Genomic DNA, 17,700 nt, shown 5'->3' with positions numbered 1-17,700 from the left:
GAACTGCTATGAGTGCAGGGGTTATAGTCTACCTAAGAACTGGCATCCAGTGATGGAGGGCTGTAGCTTTCTTCATGGGCTTGTGACAAATGATGCTACCAGATGAAAGCAGGGAAAAGTAGCTTCAGATCATCAATAAAACAAGTAACAAGCTGGAGGAATTTTAAGAGCTGGGGATATTTTTATAGCCACATTTGAATTAATTTAAAAGACACCACATACTATATATTTATGTAAATGTCTGGCCCAGCAGATACTGTGTGGCAGCAGTGTCCACATGGACACTTAGTGCACAGCAGGTTAGTGCAGAGTAGATTTACACCCCAACTTTACATGAACACTTAGTTCACGGCAAGAAGCCCTAAGTAGCATTCATATCACTAGGAGTTCCATGGTGCACAGGAGTTGAAAGGAAGAGAAGCCCCTAATTATATTAGAAAAGGTTTGCAGAATTCTAATTAACCATAGAGAGTCTTTGGGTCAGAGCCTCAGCTGGTGGAAATTGACACAACTCCATTGACTTGGATCTTCATCGGTTCACAGAGAGCTGTGGATTTGCTTACACCTTTGCCTTTGATTTTATAAGTGTATGGAATTTCATTAGTTCTTTCATTATCATCCTGGCAGGTAAATGTGTAGATTTTGTGCCTGGTTGCTAAACGTCCATAATAGTTCTGCAAGTTAGTTAGAATCAAGCTTATCCCTATGTCTACAATGCAAAGAGAGAACAAGTAAAAACAGTTTTGTTATTTTGGGGGGCGGGTGGGGGAGGAGGAAGAGCCTTCACATACCTTGTGCAATCATGTTATGGGCTTCTTCTTTCCGTTCAGGTTTAAAGTTGATCCACTGTTCACTTGCATCCAGGTATTCAATGGCATATGTTGCTGGAGCCATTGTCACCATAGTTTGCTCAGCACAACCAATGGGCACTTTGATAAGCTTATCAATTCCAGCTGGACTGAGACAGTTTTGAATGGACTCGCCCATTATATCCCCTATATTGGCAAAAAAACAGACCAAAATAATTGTATTAAAAGATTGGAAAGGGTAAAAAATAAGAGTAAACATAACCCTAAAATAACTGATTATAGGTGGGGCTAGTAGCACTGCCTATTATTAAGGTTGCCCAACAATTCCCATTATAAGATCCTGTTTTCAGTTGCTTATAACTTCGCTTAACTTTAACTGCTTGGTTGAACTTTTCCATGCTGGGTGTCTGCCTCAGACTGATTAATTTATGTATTTTTAATTTCAGTCACAACAGTTCAGCTATTTCCAAGAACAAGGCTAGGGAATAACGTTAAAAATTTCTGACCAGCTTTTATTTCAGAAGTTCTAGCACTCCCCAGGCTTTGGAGCAGTAACTTGAAATTTGGGGTGTGTGTGCAGAGGGGGGTGGTGGAGACTTTGTGTCAGTGATATGCCTTTTGCCATGTCTGTGAAAAATCAGCCCAAATTTGGCCAAGTTATAAGCCTTTGAAAAATCATAGTTTGCACATGCTCAGTAGACATTTGTTATATCTTCAGTTTATACCCTGAAAATTCCATCTGGACTGGGCATAAGCCAGTCCAGGGTTGAGCAGGACTTTCCCTGAAATTGCAGTTCTGTGACCCTAAGCACACTTCCATGCCAACTGGCGAATGGTTTAGTATTCTGTATCAGCATCTCTGAGCAGGCTTGACAAACTCATTGCACCTAGCAGACAATTTTTATAGTATTTATCCATAAAGAATGTCATGTAAGGCCTCTAATAAAGGCTTATCTTATACTGATCCTCATAATCATCATGAGATATATATACAGATGGTATTTAAACATGTTGTGTATATGTATTGAAACTATGTTTTAAAGTCTGTCACTAACGAAAGAAAAAAACAGGTTTCTTCCAGGCAGGAGTGAGAATATATATTCATCTGTCCATCTTGGTTCCCATGTACATTAAGTATTATAAGCCAACACAGTGCGAGACCAATTTAAACATGAAGTCAACAAGAGGTTGGGATGACACTGGAGACTAAACCACAAGGGGTTTCTGCTGTCTCTGGGGGCAAAAAATGAACTTTGAAGAATACAAAATGAATGCAAGGAGACATTTTGTTATCCATTCACTGAGGAAAACCCCTGGCAGTGGGAAGATGCTTCATGAATGCTTGGATCCTGGTTTGTCAGAAACCAGTTAGCTCTGCATAAGACTGAACCTTTCAGGTGTGGCGTGGGGGGTGGGGGGAGAAACAGGGAATCTATTTGATTATATAGGAAAGGTAATCACTGATAAGTGTAGACTCAGCTTGGCATTTTATGATTTTGTTTTACATGAAACCATTCCTGTTTCCATTGTCCTTACTCACTGTCCTCTACATTTTAGCTTTTAATAGTAAACTTATGATTGTTTTTACTGTAGCTCTATCTCAGTGCTGTGATGTTATATAGGAACTGACTCTTAGTGTACACTGGGGATAGCGAATCTGGCAATTTCTGAGAGTGTCCAGCGACAGGAGCTGGATACTACAATGGAACGTTTCAAAGATGATTGAGTATTGGAGTATACCTCTTGTTAAACTGCAAGGCAAAGTTATGACTGACAGAGCCCCGAGGAGATTGTTTGGGTGGCTAACAGATGGGTAGTGTCATGGAGCTGACACCCAGAACCATCAAGTCTTCCTCTCACTGGGGTCAGTGGGGTAACAGTCATGTGCCTCCTGAGAAAGTGTCACAAGTTCCCAGCTGTGCCAGGCCCAAGCACTAGAAGTGTGAGCATGGAGGCTGTCTCTCCTGTGCTTTCAAGACTCTCCTACTGGGCCCAGGAGGCCACCTGAACTGAATAACTGAATGCAGAGGAGAAAAGAGCTGGACCTGAGATGTGTGTGGGGTGGGGGGAGACAAACTGAGTTCATTGGGACAATGATGTTGGGAGGGAAGGATGGAACTGGAGGCTGAAGGGTATGCGGCAGGAGAGGGAAAATTGGGATCAGGAGTTGGGGGTAAAGTGGAGACTGGGACTGGATGGGCGAGGTGACTAGGACTTGGAGACGGGGGCAGAGGAGATTATGACAAATAGACTGAGACTCGGAGACAGTTGTCGGGGACTGAGACTAGCTGGACAAGGAGATGGGAGCCAGGAAGGAAAAAGGAGTGGGCACTAGGACCCAGTGGATGAGGAAGCAGACAGTAGTTGGTCTAGGAGACTGGGGAAGAAGAATGAGACTGGCTGAGCAAGGAGATGAGAACTGGGAACCAGTGGGGCCAGGGGAAGAGGTGTAGGGGAGAGAGGCTGGTCTGATGAAGAGCCAGGGTGAAGTGGGAGAACTAAGATTAGACGTGCAAAGAGAGTGAAACAAGCAGCTGGATGGGGTGGAAATGCTGGACATTGGAGAAGGAGCCCAAGGAGGGAGATTGGGACTGGAGCTTATGGGGATGGGGAATGAGGGTATGGAGTGACCAGATGCTAGGGGTGAAGACACAGATTGAGAAAGAAGCCAGGAGATGGGAACTGGGATTGGCTGGGCAAGGAGGCTAGGGCTGGGATGAGAAGCCTGAGGAATGGAGAATGGAACTGGCTAGGCATCGAGAACACAACTGGGACAAGGAACCAGGGGTGGGAAAGAGGCAGGACAGGAACATTTGGAGGGGATTGGAAAGAAGGGGTCAAGCTGGGAGCAAATGGACAGAAGACTCTGTGCCCACTAGGGAAAACTCCCCTCCAGAGCCTGTAACGCAGGGGTAGGCAACCTATGGCACATGAGAGCTGATTTTCAGTGGCACTCACACTGTCCCAGGTCCTGGCCACCGGTCGAGAGTGCTCTGCGTTTTAATTTAATTTTATATTAAGCTTCTTAAACATTTTAAAAACCTTATTTACTTTACATACAACCGTAGTTTAGTTATATATTATAGACGTATAGACAGAGACCTTCTAAAAATGTTAAAATGTATTACTAGCATGTGAAACCTTAAATTGGAGTGAATAAATGAAGACTCGGCCCACCACTTCTGAAAGGTTGCTGATCCCTGCTGTAATGGAATCCATGATTCCCAAGTCTCACCATTCCTCCGCTGTCAGCAGATATCAGTGAAACCCTTTGGCAAAGTGTGTTGCTTTTCCCCTCTAGCACTGGTCCACACAGAGGATGACAACTTCTACTGCTTTCAGTTACTTTGGTAGCTCAAATGGCAGAGGTCTGGTGCAGTGGATCTAAAAGTTCCAACTCTGCTGATGACCCATGTTGGTGTCAATATGATGCCACATGATGGAATTTCTGTTTTTTTTTCTGTTTGCTTTTTTTTTCTTTTAAATAGGAAATTACACAAAAATCAGCTAGCCATGCAACCTTAATTTGTCCCTCTGTCAATATGCGTTATGATCCAGTCTTTAATTATATGATCCTATACTATTTTTTCCACAGAACCCCTGCCTCATTGAGTACACAGGACGGATTTTACTCTGGAGATGAATCAGGGTTTTGTAGTGAAAGCAACTGTTTTCTGTAGAGAGATTTAGGTTAGATATTAGGAAAAAGTTTCTAACTATAAGGATAGTTAAGCACTGGAATAGGTTATCTAGGGATGGTAGAATTCCTGTCATTGGAGGCTTGAAAGACCAAAGTATTCTTACCAGCAAGTTAAAGAAGTATGGGCTGGATGAATGGACTATAAGGTGGATAGAAAGCTGACTAGATCATCGGGTCGTGATCAATGGCTCTATGTCTAGTTTGCAGCTAGTGTCAAGCAGAGTCCCCCAGGGGTCAGTCCTGGGGCCAGTTTTGTTCAATATCTTCATTAATGATCTGGAGGATGCCGTGGATTGTACTCTCAGCAAGTTTGCAGATGACACTAAACTGGGAGGAGTGGTAGATACGCTGGAGGGTAGGAACAGGATACAGAGAGACCTAGATAAATTAGAGGATTGGGTCAAAAGTAATCTGATGAGATTCAACAAGGACAAGTGTGGAGTCCTGCACTTAGGACAGAAGAATCCCATGCACTGCTACAGACTAGGGACTGAGTGACAGTTCAGCAGAAAAGGACCTAGAGGTTACAGTGGATGTGACGCTGGATATGAGTCAACAGTGTGCCCTTGTTGCCAAGAAGGCTAATGGCATTTTCGGTTGTATAAGTAGGAGCATTGTCAGCAGACTGAGGGACGTGATCATTCCCATCTATTTGGTATTGGTGAGGCCTCATCTGGAGTACTGTGTCCAGTTTTGGGCCCCACACTACAAGAAGGATGTGGAAAAATTGGAAAGAGTTCAGTGGAGGGCAACAAAAATGATTAGGGGACTGGAGCACATGACTTATGAGAAGAGGTTGAGGGAACTGGGATTATTTAGTCTGAAGAAGAGAAGAATGAGGGGGGGATTTGATAGTTGCTTTCAACTACCTGAAAGGGGGTTCCAAAGAGGATGGATCTAGACTGTTCTCAGTGGTAGCAGATGACAGAACAAGGAGTAATGGTTTCAAATTGCAGTAGGGGAGGTTTAGGTTGGCTATTAGGAAAAACTATTTCACTAGGAGGGTGGTGAAGCACTGGAATGGGTTACCCAGGAAGGTGGTGGATTCTCTTTCCTTAGAGGTTTTTATGGTCAGGCTTGACAAAGCCCTGGCTGGGAGGATTTAGTTGGGGATTGGTCCTGCTTTAAGCAGGGGGTTGGACTAGATGACCTCCTGAGGTCCCTTCCAACCCTGATATTCTATGATTCTAAGATTCTATGATTCTATAATAGACAAACATGTAGGGATGATCTAGCTATCTTAATCCTAGCTCGGCACTGGGGATGGATTAGGTGACCTCTTGAGGTCCCTTCCAGCCCTCCTTTCTTTTTTTCTTCTCCTTTCATCTAGGTTACAAACAAGCAATTTAAAGATACCTAAATCTAGGTTGGCAATCAAATTGATTGTTTCAGGTGAAGTGGAGAGGATTGCAGAGACTTTACTGAGATAAGATCATTTGACACATTGATTGATGAGGTGTTCCATAGTTTGAAATCTGTTTCCACAGTCACAAGTAGGATTGTATCTCTATCTCTCAGTCTCCATTTATGGAGAAAGTAGGCACATCTGCCATGTCATGTGTGCATGCAATTCAAAGTGGACCATATTTTCTATGGGAGTGAAAAGCCATTTATTTCTTCAACATGATCCTCGATTTGGTGTGTATTTCGGATGTTGGCATCCGTCCACTTTTCACCTCAAGTTTTCAAGCTCTTGGGGTATCTCTACACTACAATAAAAGACCCACAGCTGGCCCAGGTCAGGTGAGTGAGCTTGCATGGCTATAAAATTGCAGTGTAGACATTTGGGCTTGAGCTGAATCCTGGGATCTGAGACCCCATGAGTGGGAAGGGTCTACACTGAAACTTTATAGCCACACAGCCTGAGACTCGGGCAAGCTGCAGCTGCGCTGCGGGTCTTTTGTCGCTGTGTAAATGTACCTTGTATTGCAAGCCAAAAGGGTTTTCTGGTTTTGAAACAGAATCTCAACATATTATTTAGGCTTTCATGTATTGGAAGATCCTTGTTCCCTTGAATACAATGGAACTCCCAAAGAATTCTCATGACAAATTTGAGGTAGGTGGATATGCACCAGTTCAGGAAGCCAGGATCAACAAGAAGCATTGATTTCATTGTGCCTGTAATAATCCACGTGAATGTGTTAAGCTGAGAATCCACAAATGATGTGTGGGAGCTATGTGTAGTCAATTAGTTTAATTAATCATTTAATAGAGTATTTGTTGTTGTGATTAAATATAATTAATGCATAATGGACAGGTTTAAGCATGATAGGATCATAGGAGTATAAGATTGACAAGTATTTATGAGCAAAAAATATGTATTAGGTATATAAGCAAAGTAAGGTTGTAATGCCAGGTCTACAGGCTGAGGCCTGTATGATTTCAGCTTAGCCATACTAGCCCTCAGGCCTAAGGAGGTTAACATAAGTAGGTAACCCAGGAATAACCCTGTACCAGTAAAGTTACAAGATAAAAGTAAAAAAATGTTTAAGAAAATATGCCACAATGTATCCGTCTAGACCAATGGTTCTCAACCAGGGGTACATGTGCCCCTTGGGGTACAAAGAGGTCTTCTAGGGGTACATCAACTCTTCTAGATATTTGCATAGTTTTAAAACAGGGTACATAAAAAGCACTAGCCAAGTCAGTACAAACTAAAATTTCATACATACGACTTGTTTATACCGCTCTATATGCTATATACTGAAATATAAACACAATATTTATATTCAATTGATTTATTTTATAATTATATGGTAAAATGAGAAAGTAAACCTTTTTCAGTAATAGTGTGGCTGTGTCACTTTTGTATTTTTTGTCTGATTTTGTAAGCAAGCAGTTTTTAAGTGAGGTGAAACTTGGAATTAAGGTGACCAGATGTTCTGATAAAATCGGGACTGCTTCAATATTTAGGTGTTTGTCCCGATATTTTGCTCCATCAGCAGCACTCAGCTTTTTTTGTTGTTGTTCCGCCAGCGGACCCCCCCACTATGTGTCCTGATATTTTCTTCCTCTCATCTAGTCACCCTACTTGGAATATACAGAACAAATCAGACTCCTTAAAAGGGCACAGTGGTCTAGACCGCAAGACACCCAATTGTAACCTCATGAGAAATTCTGCAAGAACTGCAGGTTACCATCCAGACTTGTCTGCATAGATGTTATTCAGAATAAGGGGAACTAAGGGCAGGAAATATTTAATATACATTAAAACATTGCACCAGTGCAGCTGTGCTTCTGTAGCACATCAGTGAAAATGCTACTACACTAACGGGAGAGCTTCTCCCATCAGCACAGTTAATCCACCTCCATGAAAGGCAGTAGCTATGTTGACAAGAGAAGCCCTTCCATCGACATAATGCTGTCTACACCGGTAGTTAGGTTGCTATAAATTTGTCGCTCAGGGGTGTGGATTTTCAAATCCCCGAGTGATGTAGTTAAAGTGACGTAAGTTTGTAATGTAGACCTGGTCTACCAAGATAACCTGTGAAAAGTGGAGCACCCGTAAGACTATGGGGTGTGGAAGTGGAAATAAGAAAAAAGATGTTGACAGCCTTATGCATATATATGAGCCTTAGTAGGCACAAGCATAACTCAGGAAAAAAGGTGTTGCTTGGTCTGTGTAGGGTAAGGGGAGAATAAATGCTCGAGGAGATGCCAAGATGTCAACCACGGGTGGTGATGACGACAATGAGGAGGAGAATAATGACTGACACTCCAAGGTCTCCCAGCAGGAGATGTGAGTGATATTGGTCATATAGGGCTAAACATTTTGCACTCTCTCTGTATCTGCTATTGTATTTTAGTATTTGTGGGATTGTTTATCTGCTTAGAGAATTTGTTACTAAAAGAACTTGTAATAAACTGGGATTGTTTCTTGTGTGCTCCTACGGTCTCCTAACAATAATAATAATATTCCTGATACTCTAGACCTCGGGAGACTGAATCTTTAACCAATGCAGTTTAAGAGATTCATCAATATACCCATTCATGAATAAGGCTACAGACAGGTGCACAGTATTTTGTGGCAGAGAAGTCTACCTGCTAAGGGACAATCAAGTTATCAAACGTCCTGGATTGAACAGCAATGGAAATTCTGTGACCGACCAACGAAGATTAAAAAATGCTGAATTGCTGCTCCTTAATTGAGTACTGTACAGTCTATGCACTGAATGAGGCAGGGCTTCCATGGAAAAAACAGTATGTGATCATGTAGTTAAAGACTGTTCATAATGCACATGATTCCGGCATTTCCTAACTTCTGAATGCTTGACTTTGAAACCTTAATGTTCTTTTAACATAATTTTTATATGTTTTTTACACACACATTATATATACACATTCGCTATGGAGAGAGTAGATGGAGGAGAGCATGGCTTAGATTTGGTTCTGCCTCTCTCAGTGATTTGGTCCAAACAACGGCAGAATATTTCCTGCTGAATGACAGGGGAACTCCAGGAAAGAATTGTGACTCATATTTACAGAGATCAGCTTATGAACCTGATACACCAGTTCACATATCATTTGCCATCATTATAATCTCTGGAGGCTATTTTTACCTTTCACGCTCATAAAGACATGGCTCTCAGACTCTGGTATCATATCAGAGGGTTTCTTCAGATCAAGAACAAGGCTTCTAACTAGAAAAGAAGATGTGCATGAGAACTGTTTAAGTGTTATCCAATACAATTTAATTTAAAAACATATCCTTCATAGCAATATCTCACAATGCATACCAGTCACAACAGAACTGTTACATTAGGAAGTTGTGAGAGTTGAGATCAATGGCAGACAAGAAGCAGCATGAAGAGCTGATAATAGTGGCCCTGATTCAGCAAGGTATTTAAGCATGTGCATAACTTTAAGCACCTGAGTAATTGCAATGGAATTTCAATGTTACTACTTAGCTGTTTAAAGTGATATGCATACTTAAGCACCTTGCTGAACAAGGGCCAGTAAGTGCTAACATGAGAAATTTGTTATAAGCTATGAAGAAATGATTTTGAACATCATTTTAAAAAGGGATCGGGGACACAGAAAGATGTGGATGAATTATTCTTGATAGACAGTATGGTGTCAGCAAAGGGTTAACAGTTTCCTGGCTATGAAAGTCTTCCAGTGAAAGTCTCTCTCCATCCAGGGCTGGCTTTAGGAAGTGCGGGGCCCAATTCAAACAGTTTTGACGGGGCCCCTGCAGGGATGACCAAAAAACCCAAAAAACATAAAAACATACGTGGGGCTTGTACTCACCGGACAGTGCTCTGAGTCTTCAGCAGCACTGAAGGAACCGCCCCTGAAGTGCTGCCGAAGACCCAGAGCAAGCGAAGGACCCACCGCCCAAGTGCCGCTGAAGACCCGAAGTGCCGCCAGGTGAGTAAAAATTAAAAAGGCACCTCTAGCCAGGGAAGGGATTCTCACTGGGCACGGGGCCCTCTTAGGCGTGGGGCCTGATTCGGGGGAATTGGTGGAATAGGCTTAAAGCCAGCCCTGTCTCCATCAGAGTAGATTGCATCATGGAACTGGTTACTCAAATGCCCTACAAGAAAGCTGCTTCAGTACAGAAATAAAACCCTCTCCAACCAAATACCCCTAGTTGTCACCTATCACCTCATGACGGAAACCATATGGGATCTCATTAAAAAATTACAACTGATACTTCATGGGGACCACATCCTAAAAGAAATCTTTCTGAAACCCCCTCTTCTGACCTTCAAACAACCCCCAAACCTCTCCAAGCTCATTATCTGAAGCAAGCTTCCCACAGAACAGGACAAACCAACTCAAAGCAGCACCAGACACAAAACCTATAGACATATCTCCACTGCTACGATAATCAATGCCAGCCACAACACACCTTTCAAGATGCAAGGGTCCTACACATGCCTATCATGGCATGTGGTGTACCTCATCCAACGCACTAAATGCTCCAATAACAGCCCCCAATAACAACCATGTGGGTGAAACCAGACAATCACTATGCCCTTGAAGGAACTCACACACAACATGATAAAAGACAAAAAGACCATATCAACCATGGGTGAATAGTTTTCACAAAACGATCACTCTATCATAGACCTCTTCTCATCCTCAAAAGAAATCTGCACAACACTTTCAAAAGACAAACCTGGGAGCTTAAATTAATAATTTTGCTAGATACTAAAAATCATGGACTGAATAATGCCACTGGATTTAGAGCCTGTTACAATAATCTATAACAGGGGTGACCAAACTTGCGGCTTGAGAGTCACATACGGCACTTTTACAGTTAAAGTGTGGCTCACTGTGTGCCACCACATTCTCCGCCTACCAGACTGGGACAGAGACTTGGAGCTTCTGCCCAGCAGCAGGGTGGTGGGCCTTGGGACTTCAGCTCCGTGGGAGATGCCTGCTGGGCCATGGGGCTTCTGCCCTGCAGGGAAGGGGCTAGGGGGCTTGGAGCTGGAGCCCCTGTCAGCATGCCTGGCTCTCAAACCTCTGAAGGTTATCATAAGCAGCTCAGAGGGTCAGTACATTTGACCATTCCAATCTATAACTCACTAACACTCTGCATGTCTCTCAATGGCTGTCAGACAGGATTTTACTGGATTTTTTTAGATTTTTTTTTTTTTACCACATTTCCATTTTGTTCACAAGAAACAACTTCATTGACAACAAGAGCTGTGTGTCTTGATAATCGATATTTTAGTTCATTGGCCAAACCAAAAAAAATCCCCAAACCCTAAAATAATTCATTTAAGATCAAAATGGAAAATTTTTGGTTTTCTTAGCAAAACAAAAGATATATAGATTCAGGTCAAATTAACTGTTTTATTTAGATTTTAAATATTTTTAACCATTTCTTTTTTAATTAAAAACAAGGAAATTTGGAAACTCCAGTCATAAAACTAGAAGAGGAAGTGCTGCACTCAACCGGGATGTGTGAGACCCAGAGTCAAGTCCCATTCTGCCTTATCGAGAGCAATGACTTGAGCTTGGGTCTCAGACCTCCCAGGTGTGGGCCCTAACCACTGGGCAACAGGATACACTGGGATGGGTCTTTCTCAGTCTCTCCTGTTGAAGCCATTACAGTTTGTACAACATACGTAGTCATTGGAACAGAGATTTGAACTTGGGTCTCCCACGTGCAAGCTCAAAAATTGTTTTCGGCTCAAACTATTCAGCAAATTTATACTGAATTCTCAAATAGTTCCAGCAGACCCAAAACTGCATTTTTTGGTGAAGAAATTATTTATCCTAAAACGTTTTGCCCAGCTCTAGTGTTAACCAATTGAACCGAGAGCAGAACATTATCATAGCTTATCTAGAGGCCAACTTGTGCATGCTTTCTTCTGCAAACAGTCAGCCTCATTTATGTTAATGAGACTATTCACTTAGCCAGGGGAACATGATTTGTCTGTCAATGTGGAGTGAAATTTTATCAATATTAATTTTTAGTACTTTGACACATTCACATGTGACAGAGGAAAGAGGAAATATTTTATGGAGGTAACTGTAGTTGCATGCTAGTCACTGTCATTTTGGTAAATAAGGATTGGCAGTACAATTATTCTGAACATGGAACCACAGAAAAGGGACAACAAACATCAATTGCCCAGGATAAAAATTTACTAAAAGCATACAAGAAATATTTCAATCAAATATTTCAGCTTATTTCCTGGTGGCATGTAACAGAGCATGGGGATAGGAATGTCACTTTAAATAAGGTTCTTACACTTATCTCTGAAGCATCTGGTGCTTGCCACTGTCAGAGATGGAATCCAGAAGTATATGGGCCTAGGATTCCCATAGGCAGTTCCTATGATCCTACTAGCCCAGATAGTTGAAAAGTATTTTGAAATCAGATTATTAGACTAAAAATGGTGGAAGTCTTAAAAAATAAAGCCCCTCTTGTAACTTACAATTATTATTAATGCAAATGGTCTCTTCTTCTGTCCGTAAAATGCCTTCAGTCTGCACAATAAAGAAAAAAAATAGGTCAACCCCATTGCGAAATGATTGCATCCTGAGGACTTAACTGCTTAAAACGTATCACCACTAACATAATATTGGACCAGTAGATGGCAGCAATAATTTCATTTGGATAGAGATTTCTGATCAAATACAATAAAAGGTACTTAGAGTCAGCATTTCAAGTCCATAAATATACCAGCTGAACTGAGTACTGATATTTACTTGTTTTTTTGTTAGAAAAAAAGAGTCATTTTTTTCAGATGAAACATTTTATAAACAAGAAATGTGAAGCTTTGACATTTATTTTTAGCACGTGAAACCTACATCTACAGTCCATAGGAGAGATGTTTTACGCACACACTATGCAAAGTGTCAATAAAGGAGCTACGTCTTAATTTTCTTTTAATCAATTCTTTTTAAAAAAAATAATTAGAAGATGCTGACTGTGCAAAGTTCATACAAGTTACAGCTGAGACAACTAATGGCCTTGATTCGAGTGATATGATACAAACAGGGATGATTTAGATCAGTAGTGGGCAACCTGCAGCCAATGGACTACAAGCAGCCCTCCAAGGTAATCTGCCAGTGGGCCGCAAGATAGTTTTTTTACACTGACCATCCGCAGGTACGGCCCTCGCAGCTCCCAGTGGCTGCAGTTTGCCATCCCTGGCCAATGGGAGCTGCAGGAAGCAGCAGGGGCTGCAGGGACGTGCTGGCCCCCGCTTCCCACAGCTCCCATTGGCTGGAAACAGTGAACTGCAGCCACTGGGAACTGTGGGCAGCCATGCTGCAGACAGTCAATGTAAACTAACTCTTTTGCGCCCCACCAGCAGATTACCCTGAATGGCCAGTTGCAGCCTGTGGGCTGCAGTTTGCACACCACTGGTCTAGATAATATGTAGCCCTGCCATGAGTGCAGGGAACTGGACTAGATGATTTCGAGAGGTCCCTTCCAGTCCTATGAGTCTATGATTCTAATGTCTCAGTGTTCTTGATCTCACTACCTGGAATGTGGTCCCTGTTATCATGACATTGCAAAATTCCAGATTGTCTATTAAATATGGAAGACCTTGTGCTGGGCATTATCACTACGAAGGATGGGTCACTGAGAAGGGTACCAACCAAGGATTTGGGGGACACAGTTTCAGTTCCCTACTCTACCACAGACTTCCTGAATTTATACTAAAGCAATGAAGGCCATATAAGGCCAATAATGCTTTTTCCAGCAAAGAGACAGAAAGTTACCACAAATGACTGCTTTCCTTCCTGACTTCCCAGTGTCTCCCATCTTCTCTATGTCTTTTAGGTGGGAGGTAGGAACTGGGGGTAGGAACTGACTTTATCTTTGTGTCTTGTACAGCAACAAGCATGTTATTAGCAGTGAACATATAAATAAATAAATAATAAAGGCTGCCTCCATTTTAATGGGGATGTGGCCAGTAGAAACTACAGGTTTCCAACATACAGTGCTTTATCTTGATCCCTGAGGCTACAGCTGCTTATTAATGGTGAGCACAGCCAGAATCAGTCCCATTATATGTAAATTAGGTGTGGCCTTGGGCTCCTGGTAGGTTGCCAAAGGGACCCTTTGTTGGGCAACCCTGAGCTAGATTGACTTTTGAAAATGGCATCCCCTCCCACCTTTAGTGAAGAAAGCAGTGAGATTAAAGATTCATCCAAGGAAGCTTTCTTTTCAGGTATGCTACTTAGCTGTACAACCATTAATGTTGGCTAGGAACAAATGCCAGGACTACTAGGAGTTACCACCATCACAAATGTTGCATATAGGTGGGTGAACATTATGCATATCTTCAGCCACAGGTTCATGGAATAAAAACAAACCCTCCCAACTGCACATGTAGCACTATATGCAACCTAGGTGGAGGTTTGGCACTAGTTAGGCCAACCCTGTTTTCCAACCAACTGTGATTGGCTGGTCTATGAGGCCACTCCTTTGATGGTTGCCAGAGCAATTGGATTCCTTCTTTAAGAGCAAACAACCAATCATACTGGTGTAGCTCAAGCTACATCAGAGGTAGTCAACTCTTCTCTCTTTCAGGATAATTCAGTAGTGAACTCTTTTTACCTACAATAGTCATAGAAATGTAGAACTACAAGAAACCTTTATAGGTCATCTTGTCCATTCCCCTGCACTGAGCAGGACTATGCATTTCACATATGCACAGTCAACCTGTGGAATTCCTTGCCAGAGGATGTTGTGAAGGCCAAGACTATAACAAGGCTTAAAAAAGAACTAGATAAGTTCATGGATGATAGGTCCCTCAATGGCTATTAGCCAGGATGGGCAGGGATGGTGTCCCTAGCCTGTTTGCCAGAAGCTGTGAATGGGCAACAGGGGATGGATCACTTGATGATTACCTGTTCGGGTCATTCTCTCTGGGGCACCTGGCATTGGCCACTGTCGGATGACAGGATACTGGGCTAGATGGACATTTGGTCTGAACCATTATGGCCATTCTTATGTTCTTCTGATATTGAATAGAACCAGACCAAGGACAGATCCCTGCAAGACCCAACTCAATATGCCCTTCCAGCTTGATTGTGAACCATTGATAACTACTCTGAGTATGCTTTTCCAACCAGTTGTGCACCCACCTTATAAATAGGGAATTGTAGTCATAGGTCAATCCCAGAATGAAGTTTCTTCTCTGTGCTAAAAGCATTCTAGTCACTACTTTCTAATTCTATTTTCTTCCTGAGAGTTCCATGCACACAATTATGTGTTTATTTAATGAAACAGAGACAGATAGAAAGAGAGCTATTAAATTCCTGCTCCACGGTTGAGCTGATCAAATGCTGTTATACTTACCACAACTTTGAGTTTCTTCATAACACTATCGCTGTGTCCAGAAATTGGGTCAAAAGCAGTAATGGTAATTGGAATTTCCCCTACAATGAGTGGAACTACTGAGAAATAGGCAGGCACTGCTGAGTTTCCCTTAACAGTTAGTTTCTGTTGCACATCCTTTGTCGATGTCCCTGCACTGCACACCCCCTCCACTGTGATCATCTTCACTGTAACCTATTGGAACAAGGAAATGCTTGTCATAATATTTATTACACCACGGCTCAAGGAAATAGATATCCAACAGATATAAACAATGAAGAGCAAACCTCAAATGGATCAGAGGTTCAGAGGAGCTAAGTGCTCATTGTGGCTACACAATGAATCATTATCAAAACCAAGAACAGAACTGCAATCTATTAATTCCCAGTCCATTAGACCATCTTGCCTCCCAGCTAAAACACTTAGACTGAGCAGCTTATTCCAAGATGGGGCTAACTGTACTCACCTGCCTACAGGAGGGATATAAGGATAAATTAGTGAATATTGGTTCATTGCTTTGAAAACATGCAATATAAACATTAATGTTATTTTCAATTAATTAGTCCCTGAAGCTTGAGGGAGCAGGGGAAAGACAACAGTCTTCCCTTATCCTAGCTCTGCTTCTTTCTACAAAGCTCAGAGGACCTCAGCCAGGTATGGCCAACTCAGACAACGTAGCTGAAACTTGATAAAGGAAGTAGGACTGGTGGTTGGGTGATGTGTATAGCATACAGTTCAGCAATGTACTACAGTAACATTACCTTGAGATCTTCAGAGAGGTAGTTGTAGACAACTGCTTTTACTTCTAGCTGCTCATACCGTTTAACTGAATATGGTAACCTTACTGATACAAAAAAATCTTTGAAAACCGTAAAGGTCTTAGGGTCAGCTATGCAGAATCCTGGTGGAGGAGAAAACTGGAGTTCAGACCCAGCAAAACCACAGTATGTTAGCTTTTCAGAGTGCTGTTAGTTTAGGTACTTATTAAGATGTTACATTTAAAAAAGAACAAATAGCTGTGCTCCTTTCTTGATGTTCAGAAACAAATCTATGTCCAAATCTATCCTGCATCAAGCCCAGCTTAGTTTTGGAAGTCCTGGGGAGGTCTAGGAGACAGATTCCTTCCCCAAGGCTGTAGTGCAGATCAGCTCAACAACCATGACTGCATGCCTGCTCTACATAACCTATGAGATGGAGATTGCACAGGCATGGATGCACCAAACTGAACCTTCTCCACTCCTGGCCTGGCTCCAGTTCCCATCCAGAGCTTCATAAAGGGAGGCAGCTGTGAAATTGTGTTCTGTGTAGCACACAGAAGTGTAGTCTCCCCATGGACAACTACACTGGTTCTGCTAAGGGCAGGGCTCTCTACCTGCACAAAGGGATGACAGAATTTACCCCACACAGTACTAAAACAAATAGCACAAAGTTTGTTGAACTTCTTTCCAAATAATCTCTTTTCTCTGAAAATATTGAACAGACTGTGAATGAGGTTCCTAGAAAAGGCCTTTTCTATTACTTTTCTTGGGTAGTCCTCCACAGTCATGCTCCACTGCTGTAATCATTACACCAGTGGAAACTACTCAGGGGCTTTATATTTGACACATGTTAAACCCCTTGCTGAATCAAGGCCTAAATGACAACGGTCCTGATTCTGCAAAGGGACATTTCATGTGCAGAGTCCTGCTGAAATCAGTGGGATTCTGCACGGGCTCAAAGGTCCGTGCAGACAATCTTTTTGGGGTCTACAATAATGCGTTAGTTAAAAGGTATGTTAATTTGGTACAGCAGTGCTACCTAAACCCAGTGCTGGCATCCATGGGAGACTTATGAAAAGGCCTGAATTTCCTAAGCTTTTACAATAAATGCAAAAGAATGGTACTGAGTTTGGTTGTTTACAAACTAGGAAGAAAAGTCTCTGTAGCAATATCTTATGGCAGCTTATGTCTGTGATTGTGCAAGCTAGAATACTGATAATGGTAATCACACTGTATGCTTCAGACCATAAGCTGATCATCTGCCGGGTCAGGAGGAAACTTTTACTCCTGCCTCCAACACTGAACAATTGGCTGGGTATATTGCGAATTTGTTCTGTTCTTTCTGAAGCCATGAAGTTTGGGCCAGTGGTTGGTTCAGCAAATTTGGAAACAGGATACATCAATGGTTTTGATTTTATCTGGAATGGCAAATCCCATGTTCTTAAAATGCTTTGTGGAGAATTTGCATCAGTGCCCGAGGCCCCAGCAATGGCAGGGAAATTTGGGCTCAATACAGTTACTCCTGTATTGAGCCCAAATTTCCCTGCCATTGCTGGGGCCTCGGACACTGACGCAGCACAGTCCTTCCTATTCTCTGCCTGTGGCACATAAGAGTCTAATGACCTTTGGGCGGTA

General features: G+C 42.2%; 1 protein-coding gene across 1 annotated transcript in view; it reads right to left on the bottom strand.

Annotated features, from left to right (window-relative positions):
• LOC115652173 (complement C4-like) overlaps window positions 1–17,700 on the bottom strand; it is a 93,716-nt gene that overhangs the window by 37,971 nt on the left and 38,045 nt on the right. Inside the window, 5 exon segments of the mRNA XM_030563872.1 lie at window positions 792–995; window positions 9,069–9,149; window positions 12,408–12,459; window positions 15,290–15,502; window positions 16,069–16,208. Of these exon segments, the coding sequence (XP_030419732.1) occupies window positions 792–995; window positions 9,069–9,149; window positions 12,408–12,459; window positions 15,290–15,502; window positions 16,069–16,208 (690 nt within the window).

The sequence above is a fragment of the Gopherus evgoodei genome, chromosome 1 (assembly GCF_007399415.2).
Source record: "Gopherus evgoodei ecotype Sinaloan lineage chromosome 1, rGopEvg1_v1.p, whole genome shotgun sequence".
Taxonomy (NCBI): Eukaryota; Metazoa; Chordata; order Testudines; family Testudinidae; genus Gopherus; species Gopherus evgoodei.
The sequence above is the reverse complement of the archived record's forward strand: the minus strand, read 5'-3'. Positions and strand labels throughout refer to the sequence as shown.